The 26,976-nt window shown below is 38.3% G+C and overlaps 2 protein-coding genes across 2 annotated transcripts in view; one reads left to right on the top strand and one right to left on the bottom strand.

Moving 5' to 3' along the window:
- Nucleotides 1-1,755, top strand: part of gfra1b (gdnf family receptor alpha 1b) — a 29,175-nt gene extending 27,420 nt beyond the window's left edge. Inside the window, exon 9 of the mRNA XM_077200678.1 lies at nt 484-1,755. Coding sequence (XP_077056793.1) covers nt 484-624 — 141 coding nt within the window. The 3' untranslated portion in view covers nt 625-1,755. The remainder of the gene's footprint in view (nt 1-483) is intronic.
- A 6,423-nt stretch (nt 1,756-8,178) lies between these two features.
- The window catches only part of atrnl1b (attractin-like 1b), a 110,953-nt gene continuing 92,155 nt past the window's right edge, over nt 8,179-26,976 (bottom strand). Inside the window, exons 27-29 of the mRNA XM_077200663.1 lie at nt 24,619-24,726; nt 13,680-13,794; nt 8,179-10,339 (exon numbers count right to left, since the gene is read on the bottom strand). Coding sequence (XP_077056778.1) covers nt 10,215-10,339; nt 13,680-13,794; nt 24,619-24,726 — 348 coding nt within the window. The 3' untranslated portion in view covers nt 8,179-10,214. The remainder of the gene's footprint in view (nt 10,340-13,679; nt 13,795-24,618; nt 24,727-26,976) is intronic.

Genomic DNA, 26,976 nt, shown 5'->3' with positions numbered 1-26,976 from the left:
ATTAAACTAACTTCAGCTGAACAATGACACCATTTTCTTTAGAGCTGCTGTTCAGCTAAAAAACAATGAACTGCTTCCATCATTTATCTGAAACAATCTGTATTTTATAAAGCTCTATTTAAATAAAGGTTACTTAAGGACTTAACTTGACTTGATATGAAGTTGCAATTACGAGACAATTTCATTGATTTTATATCTTGTTATAGTGACTATTATTCGTAATTGCGACTATCTTACGTACACCTGTGACCCACAGTTGTAAGATAATCACAAATAAAGTCTGAATTGTGAGATATAAAATCATAATCGTGAGATATAAAGTTGTGATTTTAAGAATTTGTGACCTCTTCTCATCATTATAACTTTATTTTTTACTCTGAAGTGGAAATGGGCTTCCATGCTATGCACATTATAAAAAAACCTGCAAAATGCTTCAACAAGAACAGAATGGCTAAAAATATGAAAACATGACTTTCTCCACAGGATCCGCAGCTGAATGACCCCAGTAGGTTTAATGCAATCTCTCGGAGCTCAACTAGTGCTGTCTGCCTGATGGACTGGACTGTTCTCTTGCTGTCTCTGGTCTCAATGCTTGGGCATCTCACAGCCTCACAGACATTATAGCTGCTCACCGATCAGATCTGATGAACTGCTGCTGCTGCTGCCTCTGTACCATACAAAAATGTTGTATTTTGAGTTTTTTTTTCCGCAAGTGGTTCTCCTGTGCGCAGTGTGGTGTTTCGCTGTGATGAAACTATTCTTGATCCACCTGCTTTTCTTCATCTCTTATCGGAGATAACGGACAAACACGGACATACTGTATTTGCGCATTAGTGGAAGGTCATCTAGGATTACTTCTGTTGCGAAAGCTTTCTGCAAACAGGTGTCGCCCAAACTCTGCAATTTTTTCTACCATCACAGCAAGATCTGGTTGAAAATACAAAGATGCATGGAGATGCCGGAACCACTTCTGACAATTAAAGATTGATGAAGCTTCTCCATACTAGGGTGCTGCAGATGATCATGTATTTTTTGAGCGGATGCCACAGGAAAGCCCGCAGACTCCAACTTATACTTGAACAGTGTCAAGCAATGCACAGTATTTTTGAAGGCTTATCAGCAAAACCTGCTGCTCCTGTCCCTTATTAGGACCTACAAACTTCATTCTCCCTCAAAGTGGCAGTGCTCCAGCTTAGATGATACGGTATTGGAAACGAACATCAGGATAGATACGACACTTTATCACGTCAAAACACAGGCAGTTTTTTTTTTTTTTTAGTTTCTGGATCTATTTTAGTTACCTTCCTCTCCAGTTAAACACACTGCAAGGATGAGAGCTTAGCACCAACTTGCTTATTTTGGGACTTTTTTGGGGATTTGCCATTATCCTGGATATTTACTTGTAAATACCGTCTTTGTTTACAATTACCACATTCTGCTTCTCAAAGTTAATTTCTAATCTAGCTATTGTATCACCTCTGTTGTGTGAAATATGACTTAAGTTTTAGTGATGAAATTCAGAAGTAACTACGAGGGTTGATACCACAGTCCAGTATATGTCAAATGTGCTGTATGTACATTCAGTGAGAACGGTTTCTTTTGCTCATCTAAAAGAAGTGCTTTCCAAGTATCCTTTCTGCATTGTTGTTGTACTGGTTAGCTGTAAAAAGAATATATAAACGTATATAGATCAGGGCTGTAAGACATGCGAGAGCAAAGAGAAACTTACATTAAACAAACTAAATGGCCTTTTAACTTCTGTCTTATTTTTCATTTTTTAAGTTAGATGCATGAGAAAACGCACACACACACACACACACACACACACACACACACACACACACACACACACACACACACACACACACACACACACACACACACACACACAAACAACACACACAAACAACACACACACACACACACCTTGAGTTTGAAAGTATTCAACACTGAAGTGCGTGTCTAGCAGACTGTGGCATTAAGTACTAAACACGACATGCTGTCAATGTCAGTAAATGTTTAAAGACTATAATTGAAACGATCTTGGATTCTCATTACCAAAATAGAACATAAACTGAATGTCTGCTTCTATGGATTAGCCCCTTTCGATTCACTGTGCCAGTGTGTCTGTCACATGCCAAAATAGTCATATGTTTTACACTTTGCAACATTAAACTCGACACATTCACTAATAGAAGAGGTGCAGAAGCCAGTGCAGTTACCTGACTGTTCTTGGCCATTTTATCAGGCTGGATTAACTTTCACTCCTAGCAGGCAGGATTAAGCGATAATGGGGATGTGATTGTCAGTCGGATCACATCAGTCCACTCTCTCCCTAGGACAATAACAAACAAGGACGCAACCCAGTTCACCTAGCACTCACTCAACATGCTGTACCAGGACGTGGTGTTTCTTAAAACCAGACACCGCTTCAGACATGATGATTGAACATGTGTCCAAAAGATTGGTCGAGGATTTATTACCGGTGTCACATTGGAAAAAAAGTGAATTTATTTGAAATATGCATGGTAGGAAACAAGGAATGCTGAGAGGCACGATTTAATAATCACTCAAGCGGAGCGTCAGTGGCTGTGGAGTCCGTTTGAAAGAAAGGGATCACAGCGCGCCATTGTAATTGCAGAGTATCGCAGATTTGCATCAAACACAATATGAGCTGTGAAGCAGGAATGAAAAGCAAATAACACGGTATCAAACAAATGAATTTTATGAGCTGGGTGTCTGGCCTGTTTCAGATAATTTTGGAATAAGAAAGCCAGGCTGATTAAAAAATACCTTAGAATAGATCCTTTGTGCACAGCAAGCACAGCCACACGCTAACCTCAGTGAAAGAGTAAAATAATTGTGTTACTCAAATAAAAGAGAGGCACAGAAGATATTGAACAATGTAATCAGTGTGTACTGTCTGCTGTCAGAGAGGAACTTGTATCTAATTACCTCACCCTTGACCTTGGGGCCTGCAACGTTGCTCTTTTTGTCTGAGAACATCATTTGAAAAACTCTTGCCATTGCACAGTCCCACTTCTAAGCTTATGTCTAGGCATTTATTTTATTTGTGGTAAATTTCAGGGTTTCAGGGGCTGTTTGTTAATGATTTCCTTCGAAGCTACAGAAGGGCACAGGTAATACAGTAGGTTAGTGATTTGACTCATTGATAAACATCAAAGAGATGCGAGACCTCATAAAGTCCTGCATACTAAAACTAGAATACAAGAGTTTGAAGAGTGAATTCAAATGTACAGTATCCCTTGACAGACAGACTGACATATGATGATGGATGGATGGTGGATAGATGGATAGATAGATAGAGACATACAATAGACAGATAGATAGATAGATGGATAGATAGATAGATAGATTTTTGATCTTTGAACTTTGACCTCTAGAATGAGAATTATAGTCTAATGTCTGTGGTTACTGTGGTCTTGTTTCATATGTGAGGGAGGAAAGGTGAAAGGGCAGACCTATGCCCAGCATGGAGACAACATGCTGTACATGACTATTATGCATTGGCCATTTCATAGATTGAAAGCAAAGTGAAGACGGAAGTGGGCAGAGAGACACTGAGATGGGACAGGGACATGACTCATAGGACAGCTGAGGGGAAGCCGAATATAGGAGGCTCTTTGTTATTACCCAATGCAATTAGGCATAATGTCTGGTTTCTGCAGTCTTCAGTGCCATGTGCCTGCTTTCTTTAAAGGGGTCTTGAATATAGAAAGACAAGCATCAGCTTTGTGACCAGATGAGCTCTGTCTGTGTAATTTGCAATCAAGCAGAAAAAAATTGCCCAACATCAGAAGGAAAATAATGCCATAGGGTGACAATTCAGAGGGAGTATTCACATCTTCTGCAGGGTCAGCAGGGTTTGGGACACAATTTCATAAAGGGTTTGTGTCTGCTGATTATTTCAAAAGTTCAAATAAAAAGGCCTTTAAACTAGCCTCAGGAAAACAAGGTGGAACAAAAGACTGCAAAGAGCCATGCACACATGCCATCCAGCACAGAAGATAGTTTTCCTGAAAGGAAAACACGGATTATATACATACATATTTCACTTTCGAGAAAACTATGGGTGCGTCTCAATCAGCTCCCTAGTTCAGTAGTCAGGCAAAATCCTTACAGTGCACTGAAACGTTATCTCCCTAAAATGTCCCACAATGCACCGTGAAAACCAGGGAGCATCACTGCTCACTATATTCCCTTAATGGTGATTCTTAAACACAAAACAAGCCAAGTCACCAAACAATGACACACGATAGATGTTTTTGGATAAAAACAAACTGTTATTTAATTATATTTCAGCATAAACATACTAGACAGGCATAGACATCGCTAGACAGGTACGGAACATAATCTAGCTAAAATTTATAATTAATTGTTGCAGTTATATTTATTAAAAGTATTTATCATAAAGTACTTTAACATGAAAAAAATCAGTAAAGTTCATAAATACCAGTAGTGATGTTGTACAATGAGGATGTTGTCATGTCAGTGTCCCACTGTGGGTCCTTACCAGTACCCCTAGGTAGGGGGCTGATTGAGACGCACACATTGAGACCAAACCACACAAACTGTCAAGTTTGACCTAGAGAAAAATGCCGTTTCATATGGAAACTACACAGTTCTAAACCTAGAACAGATATTAAGTCTTTAACGCTATGCTACAGTATGGGTTCATTAAAATAAACCGGAAATGAATATTAGACTTGTTACACAGTTTATAAAAACAAGTCACATGTACTGTAGAGCAATGCACTTACCTTGGAAGTCTATGGGGCAAAACATTCCAGTTATTACATTGTCCATCTTCCTTTTAGCAATGGGAATAATATTCTAGGTGATGACCACATGACATTACATTACCGATACAGTGGGATTTATTTCTATTTATCTTTTGCAAGTCAGAATCTCGTAATTACGGTAATTCCGACATGGCGTGAACCACCCTTGTCTCCACCAATTAGAGTGGTGCAGGGATGCCACAATTTATAGGCCAAACCCCCTGAAATTAGTTTTAGCAATTCCAGTTCCTTCATCTTAAAGTCAATGGGTTTTTGGTTAAATGCCTGAAATGAGGTCTGTGGTTAACACAAACTCAATATATTTCCATATTTTATTCTATGACATAAAATACATCCGTAATACCCCCTAAAAAATCTTTTACTTGTCTTGAAAAAGGCTGCTAACAAGTGGCTAAACGGGACTACGGAGATTGTCAGAGACAGAAAAAAGTATCTACCAACTAGTCTGCTTTCACAGCCTTGATGTGTTTATAATTGCGCACTTGCAAACTCTTCTAAACCAAACTTTCAGGCATAATGTTTTTAAACAAAGACTGAAAGGATCAAGATTACCATGATGGACAAAAACTGGTTCAATAGGATTTTCCCACTGACTTTTGGATTATTACAGAAAATAAGGTCTGTGACCAACAAAAGTTTATGATTCTTACACATTTGTTTATCATAATCTTCACAAATGAACACAACATTTATGAATTTTGAAGCCTATACAATCGCCAGCAGTAAAAAGCTAAACTCTTTAAAGGCTATAAACAAACTACCAGTCAGAAGACTAGTAGTTTCTGCGTCACCAGGCAACTCTTTCTGAAGACCTTTTTTTTAGGCATTTAACCAAAAAACCCATTGACTTCAGGCCAATCGAACTGGAAGTGCTATCTTGTTAATAGAGGAAAATAAAACTATTCCTTCTGACATAACGTGTCCCAGAGAAGCATGCGCCAATGTGAGTAAAACTCATCCTCCTCCTTGCAGACCTCGGTGTTACAAACGTCATAAGATGACTGATTTATCCATAACCATCTCTCATTCTCTCTCTCACCTCCTCTATTACCAACAAGCCGCACTCTCATTAATATCTCTTAATGTTAGTGCCAGACACCTTGATTTACACTGGGCATTTCCTGCCAACTAAAAGCAATAAAGGCACGAGGCATCTCTCATAGCACTCATCCTCTGACACACCCAGAGATATACGACCTCACCGGATACACACTCCACGACTTATACGACTGATATTGACAGATTCATCCATACGGAAATGGAAGTCTCAAACGCACATTAAAGGAGGGGATCAGGTGAAAAACAGGCGGAGGAAAATTGATCGTTTGGTGATTTTACATTTCTTTTAACAGTCTCCATGCAGTCATCACTTTGACATTGATTGCAGCCAATCACAAATTTAAATGTTATCGCGAGTTCAAACAGCGCTGACCAGAGACTAACGCGTATAGGCTCGGTATTGAATTGGTTTCCCGAAGACAGTGAGAAACTCTTTGACATGGAAAATGCAAAAACAAGCCAGGATTATCCATCACTGCCTTTGATACATGGAATGATGTTACGGTTGTCTCCTGGAAAAACACACATACACACGCAGATCTGCAGTGAGTTATCCATTCGTCTCTCCTGAGTGTCTTTATGGGCATTAGTCAGCTGTGACAGCTCATTCCGTCTATGTCAGGCTGTGCTGTGCATCTATACCTGAGCAGACGGGTCTGGTGACTGTCACAGTGAGGTGGACGGATAGAGGGGTGCATGTAGGCTAAATGAAACCGTACAACCTTCAGGGATCTATAATATTCATTGCACATCATGCATCAACCCTAATTTGGGTTAGAAAATGTAGTATTATAAAACTATTACAGCTCTAAAATCTAATTTGACGAACTACATTTCAGGCCGTTGCAATATAAAGCAACACATCACAAGGGGCCGTGCTTCATCTTTACAGTCATTGATTGTATGCCACAGAAAAGGGGTCCCATTAACAGTGGGAACAATTGGGGGCTAATACTTTGGTGGTGGCAAAAGCCCAATGATAAATGACACCAATGTTCAACAGTTGAATTTATTAATAACAATAAACCTTTACTTGCCAAGAATTATTAGCCTAAATGTACATTGTTTATGCTTGCACTTTAATACGGCCAGTCCAATCAGATTTTTTTTTTTTTTTTTTTAATATTTAAGCTATAAGGCAAGAGTGGCTGTGCTACAGTGTTGTTTTTGTATTACTAGTCATTGTTATTAGTTTTTTTTTATATTCATATATAACTTTAAATTATTTTTGTTTTAATTTTAGTATTTCAACAAACATATTTATGCTAACATTTACTTCTAATTTTAGTAAGTTTCATACATTTTTAATGCAATATTTCAGCTCTTTTTGAATTACCGAAAACGTTTGTTAACATTAACAACACTGGTGCTATATGGCGAATATAAAGTATACAAGTATTGCAATATTGCTTTTATAAAACAGTTAACATCACTCTTTAATATATAACTATTAAAATAAGCATTTATTAATATAACTCTAAAGTAAATAGTCCCTAAAATAACAGAACATTGCTGCTACTATATCGTGGATCTTAGCGAAGCTGTAACTTTATCATTTTATTTTGACCGACCTCCCTTTGATCGTTATGTTGCTCGGCAATAACAAATAACGTACAGTTAGTTTAATAAACTACTTGGTGGGTGAATTGTACCAATTGAACATATGTGTTTTTGAGATATTACTGCTACTGCCACTGCCACTGTATAAAAGCAAAAGCACTCAAAACATTAGCTTTTAGGCAATCCACTCCACATCGTTGCCTAACACCCCTTGACTGTGGTAAAATAATGGGCTACTATAACCATGTTACAGAACAGATATTTGCTTTCATGTCAGGGATAACAGGCTCAAATCAGATCAGCCTCTGAAAAACAGTTGGCTACGTTTCGGGATAGGTAAACCATTCATAGGCATGTTTTCTTGCCTCAGCAGTTCTGAGAGTGATAGGAGCTTCTCTGAAATGGAAATTCAATACATTACATTGTCTTGGTGATGCCTTGGTGATCAGAAAGGAGAATACTTAATTCAAGTGTTTTGGAGGACATAATAGATCTACACGTTATCATTTATTTTACTGATTAAGCCAATAGATAGATTAACTAGTTGTACACCTGAAGGACAGGCAGTAATAAATGTATCCATTTTTTGTAATTTTTTTGTGCCGACAGGCACATTAACATTGGAGTACTTGCTAACAGCAATGAGCCCTTGCGAGAGCCAGCAAATGATTGATTTTGTGAAAGCTGTGAAATGAGCTTTTCATATTCATAGGTGCTGGAATGATCCATGGACTTCTGAATATTCAAGTGTTTTATTTTTCCATTCATCTTTAAAATACAATGAGGATTAATGATATGCACTGAGGGATGAATTAATCTGTTGTTTTTTCTCAGTTACAGTGAGATGATTCCTGTGTAATTAGTCTGTAGAATTCCTGTGTGACAATCTCTTACTCAATTCAAGATAAAAAATAGCTCTGAAACTAAATTCCTAAACACATGATGACCTGAAAAGTTAAAAAATGCCCAGAATAATCTAAATGAGCAGCTTCGGTTTAAATCTATCCCTAAAAACAGATACTGATTTGAATCGAGTTAGTTACATGTGTGCCCAAAGAATCAAATCACAGAGGTATTACACAGGAATCAATTAGTTACAAAAACAATTCAACATTTCTTTTTTTCACAAACATTGTAAAAGACATGATTATTTCGCATCACCGTCATGTACAGAGGGTGGCCCTAAAATACCTATTGACCTTTAATATCCTTTATTAAAACCGGCAAAAAATACAAACAAAAACATTGAAGTACTGTACCTACATGAAGAGAAAAATAGCAATTCACATTAGATTCACATATTCAAGTCCATCTAAAGCAAACAAGTGATGAGTAGGTTGCTGTACACTTTTTGCTGTGGCCACAGACAGGAAAACGCATCTCCCAGATTTCCTGTTTTACCCACGGAGGGCTCCGACTCAGTCCAAGTGGTGGGTTAATCAGATACAGAAGATCCAGTTGTGTGGTGAATAGAAACCTGGTTTGAGAAAGCCCATTGTTTAAGGACACAGTACTTGAGTGTATGAACAGTCTAATTCCACTCTCACGTGTTGGTCTCCTCAAAAATGTCTCCCTCGGTTGACATTCACAATATGTGAAACTTAAGTATACAAAAGTTCATTATAAAGAGATGAAGCGTTACTGCAAAGTAATGAGTCACTGCTCATTTAAACCTGTACCGTTGCAAAACGACAATAAAAATAAAGAAGATAATCAGCTTTTCTAGGGTTCCCTAGCATTTCCTTAACAATACTATACACCCGTTGCAATGCGGCCTTCTGGCGTAAATCCTTCCGGTTCGTCAAGTCAGCAAGACCGACTTCTCTCTGTGAATTACAAATGACACTTGGTTTCTCCCAAACCAGCTGGCTCCTCTATATTATGGAGCGTTACACGGCAGCTAACGGTCAGCAATATTTCAAGACACGAAGACGCGCTTCATGTGACACACAACCCACAAACTGTTTAAAGTTTTCAAGCATAGTGTGAATGGTCCATGCAAAGTCTTCACAAGAAGAGCATAAGTATGAAATGTGTGAAACCTATCTATCTATCTAAAGACGGATTTGATCCATTCCTAACATGAGTTTACCAAGCATGAGGCTACCAGCAGCAGAACATCATTAGCTTACACAACAGATAGCTTCCACGCCATGGCAAACATTTCTATAGTCCATCTCTTAAAAAAAAAAAAAAATTCTAAATAGCTAAAAATTGAGCAAAAACGTAAGTCTAGTTTGCGAGCATACAATTAGGTGAGCTGTTCAACCCGTACACAAATTCTGTGACCGTCCCTAGACTAATAGAACGCTGCTTCTGACTTAGCAAGACACTCTGGTCCAAATGTACAAACCATGCTAGAGGCACATCTGTGCTTGGTGTGAAGTAGATGGGAGACTATTGGAGAGGCCCTCAACATTCAGAAGGCCTTGAGAAGACCGAAATGACTGTGAGGGAAAGGGCTCAATGGCACCCAGAGTTGGGTGAATCAAGCAGCCACCTGTTGATTGGATTCGGATGGAGTCGAACTGGTAAAGTGATGCTTGAGTTGGAGCAGGTGGTGATGGCAAGGTCATTCGAGACGGAAAAGAGATCTATTTACGATGTTCAACTGACATGGAGAGATGAAGTGTATGTGGAGTAGAAATTGAGGGCGCTCTGTCACCTAAATAATCCCCTCACATGGGGCCGCTCTAGGCCGCCGTCTGCCTGAAGCAGCACAAGAGAGGAGGTCGCTCTGATAAAGGACAGCCCACCAAGGCCACAGACGATTCAAACACAGGTGCCCTGGTGAGCGGGAGGCAGAGCTTTGCGGTTCTTCAAGCCTTGGCTTTTCTCTTTGAAGTCCATGGGCTTCTGCTGGGACGTGTCGATAAGAGCGCTGGCGATGGCTATACCTGCAGACAACACACAACAAAGCAAGCCGAGGGTCAGAGAGGAGAAGCACATACTCACCGAGAGGTTTCAAAAGCAAAAAAGGTTCATTTACATGTCAAAGCAAAGTTATTTAAAAAAGGGACAATGGTAACTTGAAGCTATCTCTTTCAAAAGAACAAAAATCAGCTCGTTCAGTTTTTAGGCCGGATTCCTGACTGTTCATGCTTAAAGAAAAATTTCCATTAATGCCTCTGAAGACTCAGAAGCCACTCCTTTTTCACTGTCAAGGTCATCGGTTTCAAGAAGCATCCGTTTCTCATATTCTGTGACCACTTTTCTCTCATTCTAGGATGGAGGTTTGAAGTGAACCCGACTCCCAGCACCCTACGTTTTGGGCCAAGATTCTGTCACGGACTGCTGTGGTCAAAACCATGGCTGCAACCCCAAAGCCATTTTTCAAAGCAGCATCTCGCAAATCATCCTACAAACACAACGGCCACTTCTGTGCTAGTCTGGCACTGCTCCCTCCCTGCTATTGAAGCAATACAATTATCGGAGGGGAACAATTCATTACTTCAGACAGGCCAGGGCAAAAGGAATTGAATTCAGCACATTGGAGAAAAGCCGGAGCTTCAAGCGTTCAGGCGAAGACGATTTACATCCAAGAACAACCTGAGCCTCAGAGAGTTACACACTGCCCTACATCGATTTATTACCCATAACACCTGGCCTGCAGGGAGGAATGTGAAAACAACATGTCTGTCAACAGAACAGTCCTTGGGATTGAAGAGCGCAGAGTGTCGCCTACTACGGTAGCTGGATATGCATGAACTTGCTACTTACAATTCAGGTAAAAAAGGATGGGATATAAGCCAGTAATGGTGGGTCAGCAGTGTTTGACAATAAATGCTGCTAGATTTTATTTTTTAAACTGGGTCAGATCATGAGTATTTTGGGATAAAACTACCATAACTCAAAAATATCCCCTAAAATGAAAAATAAAGCATTTAACTGTGCTGAAGCTGAGCTGAAAAAAATGACTTGTTCAGAAATGGTTGATTTCAGATGTTAAAAAAAAAAAACATTAAGTAATGATCACACTCTCATCAACAACGGGCAATCTGAAACGACACAAAACAAAACAAAAAAACATGTACATATATCTTTAAGAACATTAAGTGATGACCGCCCACATTTAATCATCAGCAATGCTTACTGGGTAATCTTAAACTTGGACCAGTCAGGTTTGAAAATGGAATGAAATAAAATAAAATAAAATACTACCAGCACTTATCTTATCACATTTTGTCATTACATCACATAGAAAGAAATATTCCATATTATATAAGGCTGGACATGTATGTTTTTCCACTGAAAGAAAAGGAGGTCTTATTTGATCACACATGTATATAATGAACAAAAATTCAGTATATTTTGTTAGCTAGGAGTGAAATGAGTAAGTATCTGAATATAATCAATATGGTTAAATCTGCTTGCGGAGTTCATTATCATGTCCAAGTGCTAGGTTGAGTGGGAGGCTGAGAAAAAAGGCACCATGTTTCAGGATCATACACACATCACAACAGGTAGACATGCAGACAGAGCAGGGTGACAGCTGACTAAAGCAGGCTTCTCTGCTCCAAACTCCAACATCAGTCAAACACTGATTGGTCTGCTCTGTGAAGGTGATACACCGCTTTATCCTAGCAGACAAACACCTACACATCCACCCTGCTGTGGAACTTCCAAAAAGACGAACTAAAACAAAGCTCTTTGACGAAAAGGAGACATCTGTGTGCGCAAAACTCCTGTGCTTCTCTCGAAAAATATTCTTTGTTGATTCAGAACAGTCTCAACATTTGTTTCCCCTTCAGTCTCTCTCTCCTTTAATTTCCCTCTATCTGATGTACCTCTTTCCAAAAGTGTTCATGACAAACTTCAACACACCAGCAAGCAGCCACTCTAAAGTTTTCAGTGCCATGAAATTACACGACAGATTCAACTTTCTTCAGATAGCACCAAACATACTCTTTTTGTGCATATCAGTTGTTGTTTTTATGTGCTGTTATTTGTTGCCTCTGTTTTGTGCTTGTCAAACAAAAGATGAGCTATTAGAGAGAACAAAAGTTTTTTGTTTTTTTTTCAGATCAGACAAGTTCCTGGGGAGAAAGTCAAGCTTAAAGGGACAAGGTCCCATAAAACAACATGTTGACTGACATCCCTGCTGAGAAGGGGAGGGGGTAAAAGTTTTTTTTTTCCTCAACCCAAACTTCTCACTCTGTAGCTCTTAAAGCCAGACAGGGGTCTATGAGACAGACCTCAAGCTGACATGGCTTTTAAAGCACTGCTGTCTAAATACGCGTTATACGTCAGTACGAGCTCTCAGAAAAGGTGCTGCCAGTTGAAGGTGAATGACAAAGATGGGGGAAAAAGACAGAAACTGGACACCATCATTATTGTATTGATTATTTTTTGTTTTACATTTGTAGAGGTGTTCACGGGAGCAAGACAATCCTTTGTCTCAAAGTCAAGGACACTGAGAGGTACAATGTCTACTCAGATTTTCTTGGTCCAATAAGCTGTAACAGACTGGTAGATCTGTTTTATTCAGGCTATAGACAGGAGACATTCAGACTGGGGTTAGCCATAGTGGTGTAAGAGGATATGACCAGCAGTCACAGACAAACTTACATCAGACCACCAGGGGAACACTGGAGAACGTTCTCTGACTTCCTGCATGAAATTAATTCTCACATGGGGAATAAACCAGACTGCAACATAAGCGCGCAGTGGGCATGATAATTCGGTGTAACACATTAACTGAGAAGCTGCCTGTACCATGTCAGAGTTTAAATTTCAGACAAATTTTATGCTAGGGATAAAATTACCAGGAGGATAACACAAGTGCCAAAGAGCATGCATGAACATTAGGGATGCACAATACATGTGTATGATATCAGTTTTCTGCAGATATTTCTAGTATAGACATTGGATATTTGAGCATGTTAATTTCCTTAATTTTTACATTTAGACTACATTGCTTACTTAAAAGATACAATCTTCTAAAACACTAATAATGTAATACCGCTGTTAAATGTAATCTTTATCTCAAAATCAAATCTCAAAATATCCTATTTTCATACTGTGCATTATAATATTGTAATGCTAAACGAATCTGTAGCATTCACAAAATGGTGCATTACATTGGATTAAAGCTTATACAGTTGATAAATGAATGCATTCTCTAAAAATCAAAACCTTTACCTTGGGGTTGCTAGCACCATGCTCTGCAGTGTGAGCTTCTGGAAGGTTACATGTAAAGTGGGGACACGTTTTAAGACACGTTTCTAAAATACTGACCTGACTGGCCGGGTGGAGGAACACCAGATGCTCCTCGTGGGAGACACAAGAGCACCGTGAGCACTGCTGCTTTACCCCCAGAACAGGGTTCCACGGCCACTGGCTTGGGCGGTCCCTGTGGAGAGATCAGAGAGGAAATGTGTCATCTATAACAAGCCGCCTCCTCAACACATCACCATCAGTCACAAGTGTCACAGTGCTCTATGTCGGATGACATTGTAGGATCTCTTTCGCACGTCGACAGAAAAGGAAAATTCACATCGTGATCATCTCAGTAACAAAATCACCTACCCTGAAACTCAAAGACTCAAAGCAAGCCACTTTCAAAGTTCACATCATGCACGCACACGCAGAGAAAATGTGACATTTGAGGTTGTCAACTTCCAACTCGGGTCGTGTTGTTGCACCCGCTCTCTGTTCCAATAAACGCTGCTCTGGATAGAAGTATGCATCAGCGGGTTTCTGATGCAGCATAGTGGAATGAGGAGGAAAGAAGCCACAGGCAATCGCAGTGATTTTAAAATGTCATCTTTTATCTCACATTACAGATTATTCAGCTAAAATGCAGAGGATTGGTCCACTTACATGCATTTGAATGCTTTTAAAAAAGGACTTGATTGTTTTATGCGTTTTAATGACAAAGGGAGTCATAAATGTCTCTGTCATTGAATAAAAATGTTTTGTGTATGGGGTATTGTCTTTTAAGGTTCCCTTTGCTCATTAATACACTCTTCATCTCTGGCCCTCCAACATAAACTGACTCAGCTATAGAGTGGCTTTATTCACCATTTAAAGAGAGTGCCTCTTCAAGAGCTCTTCCAAGAGCGTGCTGCAAGATCACAGACTTTGGCAGCCAATGGCTCTCCACAAAATGACGCTTTAATATCTTACCCCAGTTGCCAAAATGTGTGTAAAAAAAATTGAAAGGCACAAAAATGGAACAGACGCCAACTAATATTTTCTGCCAAGAGCGGTCCTCATGGAGCCTATAAACGGAATTAAACGCCAGACGTCAAACCAACAAAGTTACCCTATGGTACCTTTCTCTAAAGCAGGAATGTTTAATACAAACCTGGCTCTTTCCCACCTCAATATAATTATGACAATTATTGAAGCATACAGCAGACATTTAAATGAGCTCTATGTGGCTTTGGATTGATCTGCAGATCATTAAAATGTTTTTTGTTTCCTATTGCGTCATATCACACAACCAAATAGACCATCCAGATCTGCCTATCTATTTTCCAGTTTAAAGGCACAATATGAAAGATTTTTGGATTAAAATATCCAAAAACCACTAGAACAATGTTATATATTTTATTGACTTGTGTTTAAATACAGAGAAATAAGCAATTTCAACCAGGACACGGATCGTTACCCTCGATTTCCGAAGAAACCATGGAAACACCAAAGATGCTTTAATATATTATGTGTTTTAATAGAGTAAGTACCATGTTTTACAATACATAATATATATCTAGCTCACTGCAGTCTGTAACAAGTGTCTCATAGTAGCCACATAGTAATTTTCTGAAATATATTAAATATTTATTATAAAAAATTTTTTTAATGAAGTGCAAAATGTTCCTTTTGGCTAAAAAAATAATAGAAAATGTGTTCAGTTCTAAAATCAACGAATTCCCAAGCCCATCACTCTCACATTTTGTGAGAGAACTCATGGAACGTGATGGGGCTTGTGAAAGGTCAAATTAAGCCTGCGCTGAAAGTGATGTCCATCAAGCCCGGCGGACAGAGGCTGTTATCAGAGCAATATCTGTCTCTTTTGAGAGGAAAAGAGGCCACTTGTGCTGCACTTAAAAAGTTCAAAGCCATTGTTTCTGAGTGACAGGGGGTGGCAAGGGGTGTCTAGCTTCCCTTCTAGCTCCCTCATTCCTCCGTGTGCAGAATATCACTGTTTTTCCTCTTGATTTTCTCTCACTTCCTCACACTGCATGCTATTTCTTTATCAAAATCCATCTGTAAAGATACATCCTTCCCTTGCTAAAGAGCTACTTGTATCTTAAGGACAAGGCTGAGTTCACACCATGGAGTAAAGAGAAACCATAAAGAACGGATGTCAATACAAGTATTTGTTCTGCTAGCCAGACTATCGGGGTCTAGTCTCTAATCCACCATAGAGCACCCTATTTATCATGTGACAGACAGCACAAACAGTAACTGCTAATGGTTTGACAGCGGCCTCAAGACTCTTAAATCTGCCCATCATACACAAATGCATCCTCTTGCTTTTGAATGACACAGCAAACCTAATTATTTCGGGCAAAACACACCAATCAAGTGATTCATGCAAAATATCACACTTAATTACACATCTCCATTTTCATCCCCACACTTAAGTATCCATTTCTGGCCACTGCTTTTGTCTGAGCTTGGTAGTTATGCATTATATAAAGATCCATTTCAATTTCACACCCAAACATACATTACAATAGACTCTTGCTCAAAGGGTTGACTACTTCCTTGCACATAAAAGTACTTTGAAACTTATGATTTTCTCTGTCATTTAAGTTAGCTAATTTTCATTTTTTTTCTTTTCTTTGGGTCTTTTAACCCTTTCCCTGCCATATACATAATTTTTCATTATTTATGACACAACGCTTCCCAGCCATTGACAGAATTTTCCCGAAATCCATAGGTGTGTCTCAATCACCTTCCTAGTTTAGTAGTCATGGCACTGCTCAGGCTGTCTCAATCGCAAAATCCTTTCAGTGAATTGAAATGTTTGCTCCCTAAAAAGTCCCACAATGCACCGTCAAAACCAGGGAGCCTCAAAGCTCACTATGTTGCCCTAACGGACGTCCTGAAGAGCGAAACATAAAACAAGCAAAGTATGTATCACGATGTATTTGAAATAATATTAAAAATAAATACAATAAAGATGTCAGTTCTGCTGTTGTTCATAAATACTAGTAGTGATGTTGTACAATGAGGACGTTGTCATATCGCTGGAAATAGTCTTCATGGTCCCAATATGTAGGGAGTCAGAGTCCTTACAGTCCTTACCAGTGCTCAAATTCATGTGCACTGTTTACTGGTTCACAACCTAAAAAGTTGGTGGGGGGGCTATTATACATATTCTGAAAGAGTACAGAATCTCCGGATCAAAACACAGGCGAAGCAGTAGCAGAAACAACAGAAGAAACAAAAGAACAAAAGAAGAAAAAAAAAATTTTTTTAAACCGAGATTACAGCGGATTACTAGAGTTGGGGTACTCGAACTCGGACTCGAGTCCAATTTTGAATGAACTCGGACTCGTCACGCACTCAAACAGTTTAGACTCTGAAAAATTTCCGAGTCCAGTCGAGTCCGGGCACTGGAGGACAAAATATTATTCAAAAACTAAACTAAACTACTTGTGTTGTTTCCGCATTGAGCATTAGCCAATCACAGATGTATATTAAGCGCATGAACACAGTGGCAATCAGAGGCATTTTAGAGTCAACGTTTATGACGAGAGTTTTAGGGAGAGTGCAGAGCGCGTTAAGTAAGTGATGGCTTAAGGGGAGCGCTATTGACAATCTAAATAATAGTTTTGTTTTTCGTGCTTCTAGAGGACCAGTGGTTACATTCACACTGTAAATTATAAGGAGTGATAAATGCATTTAAATGTGGGAGTGAATCCGCTAAATTTTTGTCCTGCGAGTCATGAAATTGCGATGATTGACATAGTAACCATAGCAACATGAGAAAATGATAACCATAGCAACATTTTGGCGTCTAATAATTTTATGATTTTTGTTACATTTACAGAGTTTACATACACCTTTCAGAATCTCCTAAATTTAATTTTTATTTATTTATTAATAAGAAGGATCATAAAAACATTGTTTCTATTTAGTACTGCACTGAAAAAGCTTTTTCACATAACAGATGTTTAATAGCCTAGTCCACAAGACAAAATGCAAACACAAAATCCAAGACAAATTACTTGATTGTAATATTGTGTCATTACCTGAATGATCCACATCCGTTTTTATTTTTTTTTGTTTTTTGTAATCATGTTCATGAGGAAAAATCCTCCAGCTCCTGCACATTCTTTGCTTTTCCAGCATCTTCTGCATATTTGACTCCTTACTAGCTGTGACTATGATTGTGAGATCCATCTTTTTGCACTGGTGACAACTGAGGGACTCATAAACAACTTACAAACCCTGCAAACATTTAGTGATGCTCAAGAAGTCCAATAAGGATGGAACTGGATGTAAATTGTTTTTATTTTGTTGAAAAATGACATTAATTTAGTCCTGCCCTTCAGAGGCTAAAAAAGATATTAGCATGTAAAACAAAATAAGAAAAATGTAAACATCACCATTTGCTCAAAAGTTTACCCCTGGCTCTTAATGCATCATGTTGCATTCTTGAGCATTACCTTGCAGATTCTGAAAGATGTACAATAGGTAAACGTATGACTTTGACTATACATTGCAATCCTTTTGTAAGGTTTAAAATATTCATTAAAGAGCTCAGTGTTGAGACCTTACGCCGGAATTTGATTGACAGGCGATCTGACCAATCATAATACAGATACCCGCCAGTTTTGTCGAACAAACAAACCAAACCAATTAGTAAAGTCAGTGGACTTGAACTTGAAAAATGGTGTGTATTCTTTTTGCAGTTCTGATTTTCATTCATGTTTAATTCGTGCTATAACTAGAAGACATTCAGTTCAAGTGCTGTTCAACTGAGGCATACACATTAAAGTACCACAAAACAGTATTTATTGTTTGAATTTCATAATAATTATAAAAATGTGAAAGATGAGATTTTATTTCATACCAAAAGCAGGCTGCTCTTTCTTTTATGTTGGGCATTGTCAGTGTCCTCTTTGTTCCGCAATATATTTTTCACTGTGTGAGATCATGTGGAGTGAGTAACTAAGAGGGGCGGGTCTTTGTGAAAGGTCAATTTCAAATCATTTAAATCTGTGAACTCGGCCGGACTCGACTCAGTCTCGGATGTTAAGGACTCGGACTCAAGTCCGACTCGGCCCTCTTTGGACTCGGACTCGATTGTTAAGGACTTGGATTAGGCTCGGACTCGACAAAGGTGGACTCGGACCCAACACTGCGCATTATATCATAGCACACATGCTGCAAAGATGCACTGGAGTAGGTGATTTAAGAGGTTTTCATAAATCCATAACTCACACAGTTTGCACTACAGTATATGCATGAATGTTACCTGATTTTTGGGAAGAGCTGTACTTTTACGTTTAACAGTGATTGGATGTTCCTTTCTAGTCACTATACTATACTGTTTGTGAGACCATAGTATTATAAATATAAAGTTTCAGGTCAATACGAAATTCTTATAATTTTATTCAGCCAGGACACATTAAATTGATCAAAAGTGACAGTAAAGACATTTATAATGTTAAGTTCCAATGTTGATCAATTTCCAATGTTGGTTTGATCAAAAGAGTTCCATTTTAAATACATGCTGTTCTTCTGAACTTTCTATTCATCACAGAATCCTGAAAATAATGCTTCACAGTTTCCACAAACATATTGAGCAGCACAACTGTTTTCAAAATTGATAATAATAAAAAATTATTGAGCATCAAATCAGCATATTATAATGTTTTCTGAAGGATCATTTTACATGAAAGACTTGCCAATTTCGTCGCAGAAGAAAAAAAGAAATGCTATAAAAAGTACTATCTAGCCAGCAAACGGATCTCTCTCATACAGCCCTGCTGATTTACAACTAATTGAGGGCCAACTCCATCCTACTCGCATGCATTGATTAACCTGAGGAAAACAGCTCAGCGCCACTGAGCCACATTCTAATTAGACACTGAGACACTTTATGGGCCTTGTCTTCAGGTCTCGCCAACATGTCCGACACTTTCTGTTTACTTGCTTTATCCTGTACATATTTCATTCACTGTTTTTCCACCTTGTATCATCTAAATGTGACCAACTGGTGAATATCTGGTATTGTTTATGACCACATTCGATTCATTATTTTGGTATCTTTATTCCACCCATCTCTAATTTCCTCTGTTGTGTTCATCTCTATACGCATTTAAAAATATGTATCATAATATTGCTGCCGCTGAAGATGAAGCTGATAAGCTGCTACTGCTGCTGTGAGTATTAAGCAGCAGAGAATGTAAATGCATTGTAAACCAAGTCATAAAGCAAGACGACAATCCTCTTCATCTATACGTTTCTCCAGCTTTTAAAAGACGGCGAACCATCTCATTTGCATGGCTAATCGGAGCATTTGCAGTGACAGGGAGCATGAGCGCTGGTCTGTAGATAAGAGCTCACCATTGAGCACTCTCAAACACAAGAACGGCTACATACACCGTATAATTTAAATGGCCCTCTCTTTGTTGCCTGGTGACAGCCTCCATCCATCATACTCTGCAACTGTTAACGGGCCCATATGTTGTGAGCTGGCCATGGTGGCGGAGCAGCATCTGTGTCATCTGCACCATTTTAAATGGTCTGGCCTCACATTGGCTTCAGAATGCACTTCTGCTGACCTCAACGCACAACAATTTTTTCTCCAGTCCAGTTGAGCCCAACACAGATCATCCCAGCCTAACGCACAGACAGAGGAGTCTTAAAGGGCACCTATTATGCCCCTTTTTACAAGATGTAATATTGGTCTCAGGTGTCCCCAGAATGTATTTGTGAAGTTTCAGCACAAAATATACCCCACAGTTAATTTATTATCACCATTTGAAAATGTCATTTTTTGGGGCTTGTTTTAAAAAGAGCTGTTTTGGTGTGTACCACCTTAAATGTAAATGAGCTGCATATCCACACCCTGCCTATGGATGAGGGCATAACTTGCATACCTATGGCAATAAACAGTCGGTAGAAGCAGAATGGCTGAGAATGACAGACTCGCTGTTTTGTATGGCATTCAGCCGTACATGTTTGAACCGGAATCAGACCCAGATGATGAAGAGACTCCGGCAGAAGAAACACAAATGAGAATGGACCAGGACGTCTCGGAATGGTTATTTGATAAATGTATCATGTATGTACTTATAGAGTTGTAATCACGCCCCCTTTGCAATTATGGATGTGCAACACACACACAGACACACAAAAACTGTGATAACGTTGGCGCAATTTTTTGAAACTACAAACACAAATACTGTGATAACGTTTGCTACGAACAAACGAAATTACATTTATGTGATGTTTCTGTCTGCACGCCAATATCCCTCGTTCTACAGCTTCGTGTCGATGTGCTGGCCTTTGTATAAACATAGCAATTTTGATGTCTTGTCTTTACAGAAAAAATGCACAGTTTTTAATACAATATCTTTAAAAAATATATATTTATAAACGTGTGGTTACACACTATACAAACAAGGTTTGAATTATATACACAGACATCCTACAACAACTTTAGACGCATGTGTTGTTGAATTGGCTGACATCGACTGAAATGACTATTTGCTAAAAAATCATAAAATACACTTACTTACTGGTGACGTTGGATCGCGAACAGTAGGCAACGATCCACACTTGAGGATTAACTTTGAAGCAAGACCTGCTTTGAATTGACCCTCGTTCACAAAACAGTCAGTCAGAAAATGATTCGCGCAAACAAATGTATTTTGGAAGTTTAAGTGGCGCCTTTCCTTCGTAAATAAAATCCATCCACTACGTTTTCAGTGGCTCTGATGTCGGAAGTAAGTGAAAACTACTATGTACATTATTACATCCAACAACAGAACACTTATGTTTCTGAACACCGACTGTCGTTGAAACAATGCAGGATGGCGTACAGATCACCGAGGGCGGGGTCTATGCCAAAACCACAGTGTCAATCAAACCACGTCGGTGGGGCTTGCTCAATTCTACGTCACATTGAGCCGAATCTTAGAACAGCTCGTTCTGAGACAGTGGTTATGATTTATTGAGATTGTAAAAAAAACACTGGGTGGATTTTTATCATTCTAGGGTGGTTTTGCTCACACACTGCCAACACACATTTATTTTCAAACACCATGTAAAAGTGAATTTTGCATAATAGGTGCCCTTTAACACGACCTGTGGCAGACGCAAACTGACCATGTAGAGATTACTGTGGTTTTTGATTAAAATAGATGTTTCTTTTTAGTTTTTTTCCTCAGTTTTGTACATTAGAGTTTTATGTTATATCTTATATTGTTAAATTAATGTTTATTGCATTATTTTAGTGTCATATGTAAAACCATGGTGTTTTGTATTTGTATACATAACACTGTGTAAACGGTCTATGTATTAGTTTTTACCTCAGCTTGGGGAAAAGCTACTTGTGTTGAGCTTTGATTCTACATGTGGCTTTCTCATGAAAGACCTCTTTTTGTTGGTTGTCGGTGTATTATAAAAGGTACAAAACAGATTTGAGTACTTCAGTAGGTTGGTATATTAACATTAACATCAGTTAAGCTTCACCAGGGCGAGGACGCACTGAATCGTTCTTTGTTTAAATAGTTCAAAGTTACTATTAGAATAATATTATTTTATTTTAACTTTGACTTATTTAACTTAAAAAACTTTTAAGTTAAATGCTTCCAAATTAGCATTTTGCTACCATGTTTTTTTATAGTAAAGTTTTAGCAGCTGCCGCAGCTATTTTTTTTACGGTTATGAATCTAAATCTAAAATAAAAAATAAAATAAAAATGGTTTCTCATAAATTAAAGTCAAAAGGGTCTAAAACAATATTGGACCCCACCAACTTTCATTGTATGGTCAAAAAAATGAATAAAAAAATAAACGTTTATACAGATTTGAAACTAAAAGGTTTAAGGCTTTTAGATGTCTGAACTCAGGCTTAGTGGTATGCACATGTGCTTCAGACATACAGTACTGAGCTGTGGCACTCAAACTGGAGATGTGGGTGCAAATCCATGTTCGAATCCCCTTTTCCACTCATAATTTCCTATCATGCCTCTCTTTTACTATCAATAATACTGCAAAAAAACTAAAAGTAAAATGTCACAGCTACTGCACAGGTAATGGCTCAAACAGACTTTGGTTAAACCTGCTATTAACATTAGTCTTGGGTGAGCTAATCTGTGATAACTACAGACAGAAGCATAGCTACTGACACATATTACTCTGCTGAACCGTCAGGGTTTTCCTCTTTTTTTATTAGCAGGTTATGCTAAACAATTCAACAGCACCAGATGCTGTCTCATTAACCTTTATAGAACAAAATTGCTCTCATTTCCCTCCTTTCACCTTCAGCTGCTGCCAGATCCTAGCAAAGTGGGGCCAACATCTGGATCTGCCTTAATAGACTCCAAGAAGTGTCAATGTTGATCATTGAACACATGATATGAGAGCTGGGGAAGAACAACATGAGGGGACACATATGCTATAACACTAAACCTAAATAATGTTTAAGGATTTCATACTAAGTTGCCCCATAAGCTAGAAATAATATACAGAAACATTTGTAGAGAGGCATGTAGAAGAAAATATCAGAAAGCCACTGCAGAAAACTGCTGAGAATGCTAATGAGCATTTGTTTTGAGTTTCAATGGGTTTCATTAAAATATTCCCTGGCTAATTTTGAATACAAACTTGAAATTCAATTGCAATCAAAGCATTGAGGGAACAAGTTAAAACAGACAGCTCTAAAAGGTGGCGGGCCGGCTCATAACGGGTCTCTTGAGACTCTGTTAGTGGCAACTGCTTGGGAGATTTGCGCTGGTCGAAATTAAGCCTTCGAGAGGCTGAGATAGAACAACAGGAATCCGGTATCAAAGGGTATGTCACCTTCTACTACAAAGGTGATAGAACTTAAAAAGTGATGAGAAACAACAACATTTTAGAAACGACATGTTGCACACTCTCTTACCGTTCAATATGCAATAAGAAAAACAAAATACTGCATATGTGGTTACTGTACTATGTGAAGCCAAAATGTTGACTATCAAAACAACTTCTGTTCACAAAAACGTCTACTCTCAACAGCTGGCTTGTGGACGCAGTTTCACTGGACTTAAGTGGCTCTTTTCACAAGGCTGATGTCCCTGTAAATGAGAGCCATATGCTGATAAGAGTGAAGCTGAAGTTTGTTTAAAAAGATCTATGTTGAACAGCGTTCAGCTGGAGGATTGACGAGTATGTTGTTTTTTGCTCTCTTCATTTGTGGCGTGTCCTCCCACAGCCCATAATGCTCACTGAGCACCACTCCACTCTACACTAATGGATTCTGGAGAGGCACATCAAGTGCTGCTGGACGTGCGATTTCAACGTCTCTGCTGTGCGGCAGGTACATCTGCGCTCACAGGCCTGTGTGCGTGTCTGTTGTGCAACAACCATGAATCCCAATGCTCTTAAATTAGAGCTGTCAAACTGCAAATAGTTTCTACCTGGCACTGCTCTTAGACTGTAAACCTCATTAAGTTGATTTGACAGGTTAGGTACATAATATATATATATATATATATATATATATATACATACATACATACATACATACACACACACACACACTCAGTGTTGGAAAAATTTCTGGATTATTTTTGAATAGATTTTTATATTATTTTGCATTAATATATATATATATATATATATGTGTGTGTGTGTGTGTGTGTGTGTGTGTTTGTGTTTACATTTTGCTCTAAAATGCCTTAAAATGAAAATATAAGTAAAAAATTGTGGTAAATTGTGTAAAAAATTAGGTTACAACTGATTCCCATATATTAATCTAACTTAAAAACAATAATGTAGCTTAATTTTGAAAATTTTCTAGTGTCTTGTCATTGACACGGAGGGACTGCAAAAGGAATCCAATAATAGATTGTTTATGGAACTAAATTCATAAATAAAAATGCATAAAACTCATTGTAATATTACCAATGTACCTGAATTGTATGTCATTATGTATTGAGAATTTTTGTTGCATGTATACTAACTGGGTGGATACCCAGTTCAAATGTCAAACTAACCTCGATTCCACCCTGAAGCAGTTCTACTTGAGTTCCGCCAACATCCAGTGTCACCGCAACCGATGCAAAAGGGCGACTGGCCATCTGCTGCCTTTCCCTCATCAGTTGCTGTAGCAGGGAGAGTAAGAGATGAAAGAAAGAGTGAAAAAAGTATGATACATTTGTAAATATCTGTACATAAGCTTTATAGTTTCAAACAAATCTAAGTTGTCAGTTTTCATAGTCAAAATCTTTGATTTAGGGCTAAAAGTGATGACTGACAGCATAAGTGACATGACTCAGAGAAAGAGACATATTTATTGAGAGAAGGAAACCTAAAACCACCTCTGGACACACACAAGTGTGAGGCAGTATGCAGGGATTCTGATGTGTTTGAGACAGGAAGGAAAAAGATGACCAAAATGCAAGAGGCGAAAAGTGCAAAGCAGAATAAAGCAGAGAGAGAGAGAAAGAGAGAGAGGCCATTTACAGCACACTGGCTGTTTTCCAGCACAGACAGAAACAGGTGGTTGAATAATTCATTTGTTCCATATAAAAAAGTTTGGAGGACCTGGCTAATCAAATGTCTGCAAAGATTGGAAGGAAATTTCTCTTGCCACAACATGCATGACAAGCAATTATGCTGTCATTGATTGCGTGAGCATCAGTATTCCAGTGGTGGAGTTTAATTAATGATGCATTCCCTGTAATTTCTCCATGCAACTGACTGGCTGACTGTCCTAAAAGCAGAATTCACAACCTTCATACAAAATCCCATCCATAACCGATGGCACACTGCTTATTTTGTCTCTTCGATGGACATAGTTTTATCTATCATGTGCAGATGGTGCAAAATTTTCCTCGCTTGTGCATACAGAAGATGACACTAAGTCAGAAGTAGTTCTCAAGGTGACATCAATATATTTATCAATACCAACTTCTCATCAGTAATCAGAATGTGTAGATGTCACTGAGTGAAAGAGAGTGAGCATTCATGAGCATTTGCGGGGTGACACGGGTACAAAAGATCAATAAGCTGCAATACATAGTGTTCAATCACAGTACTATTCCAGTTGCCTTCATATTAGAGAATTCCACAGAGAACAATTAACATACTTTATCAGTGAAACATTCAACAGCCATCCTAATAAGACCTCAAAACCCTGTTTAAATTTCGCACTGCTTTTCATTACCAACAATAACATCAAACAATAATGAACAACACTTCAGCAGGTATGTAGAAAACAATTAGAGAGAAAGCTTTTGGCCTGGAGACAAACTTTGAAAGACATTTTATGTGAACACTCCAAATCAGCTTCTCTCATGGAGATGCAGGTGATGCCTCTATCATCGCTGGATAATCAATAGTGAAAACACACACACACGCAAAAACATGGAGTGGTCCTCCTCAGCAGTCAATCAATATCTAAATGTGGGCTGATTTGGGTACCAAGGACGAGGATGATTGCTATCGGATTTGTGACAAAGGAAAGCGTGCTGCTTTAAACTCTAATTGCTCCACATAACGGTGACGAAAGACAGCTGCTGAGGTCTGTCACTTCCCTGATTGCACAGCAATTCTGCACCATGTCCACGTCCTGACAAAAATGCCGGTGTCCACACACACGCATATGCATGTACATGGATTTCATATTAGGAAATCGAACAGCAGAAAATTCACTTCATTGCTCTGCACAAAAGGCAATTAATAATAATAATAAGACCCAAATAGGCTACTTTAATAAAAATGTATGAAATAATCATTTGTGACAATTTAAAACTGAATCACCATTGTTGACAGGTGGGGTGGGGTGGGGGGGGGGGATTTATTTACAGTTTCTATGCATTTTATTTCATTGATGTTAATAACACTACCATTTAAAAGTTTGGGGTCAGTAAGTTTTTTTAAAATTCTTTTATTTAAGGGTGTGTTAAATTGATCAAAAGTGACAGTAAAACCTTTATAATGTCTTTAAGAGAAGGTCTATATAAGATTTACATTTAAAATAAATGCTGATCTTTTAAACTTTCTATTCAATAAATCATACAAAAAAAGGACATTGTATGCTAGTATGCTGATTTGGTGCTCAATAAACATTTCTTATTATAATAAGAAATGTTTATTGAGCACCAAATCAGCATACTAGAAAGATTTCTGAAGAATGAAGTGACACTGAAGACTGGAGTAAAGGCTGCTGAAAATTGAGAGAATAAATCCAAATATTATGTTAACAATATTACCGTTTTTACTGTATTTTTCATTAAAAAAAACGCAGCCTTGGTGAGCAAAACAAATTCAAAACATAAAAAGCACCCCAAACTTTTGAACAGTAGTGTAACTACCTCTATAGAGCATTACCTCAGTGTTTCCAGCAATAC

Source organism: Siphateles boraxobius, unplaced genomic scaffold (assembly GCF_051911475.1).
Source record: "Siphateles boraxobius isolate OS27281-9 unplaced genomic scaffold, OSU_SipBor_1 46, whole genome shotgun sequence".
Taxonomy (NCBI): domain Eukaryota; kingdom Metazoa; phylum Chordata; class Actinopteri; order Cypriniformes; family Leuciscidae; genus Siphateles; species Siphateles boraxobius.
Note: the sequence above shows the minus strand (reverse complement) of the source record. Positions and strands in the feature narration are given on the sequence as shown.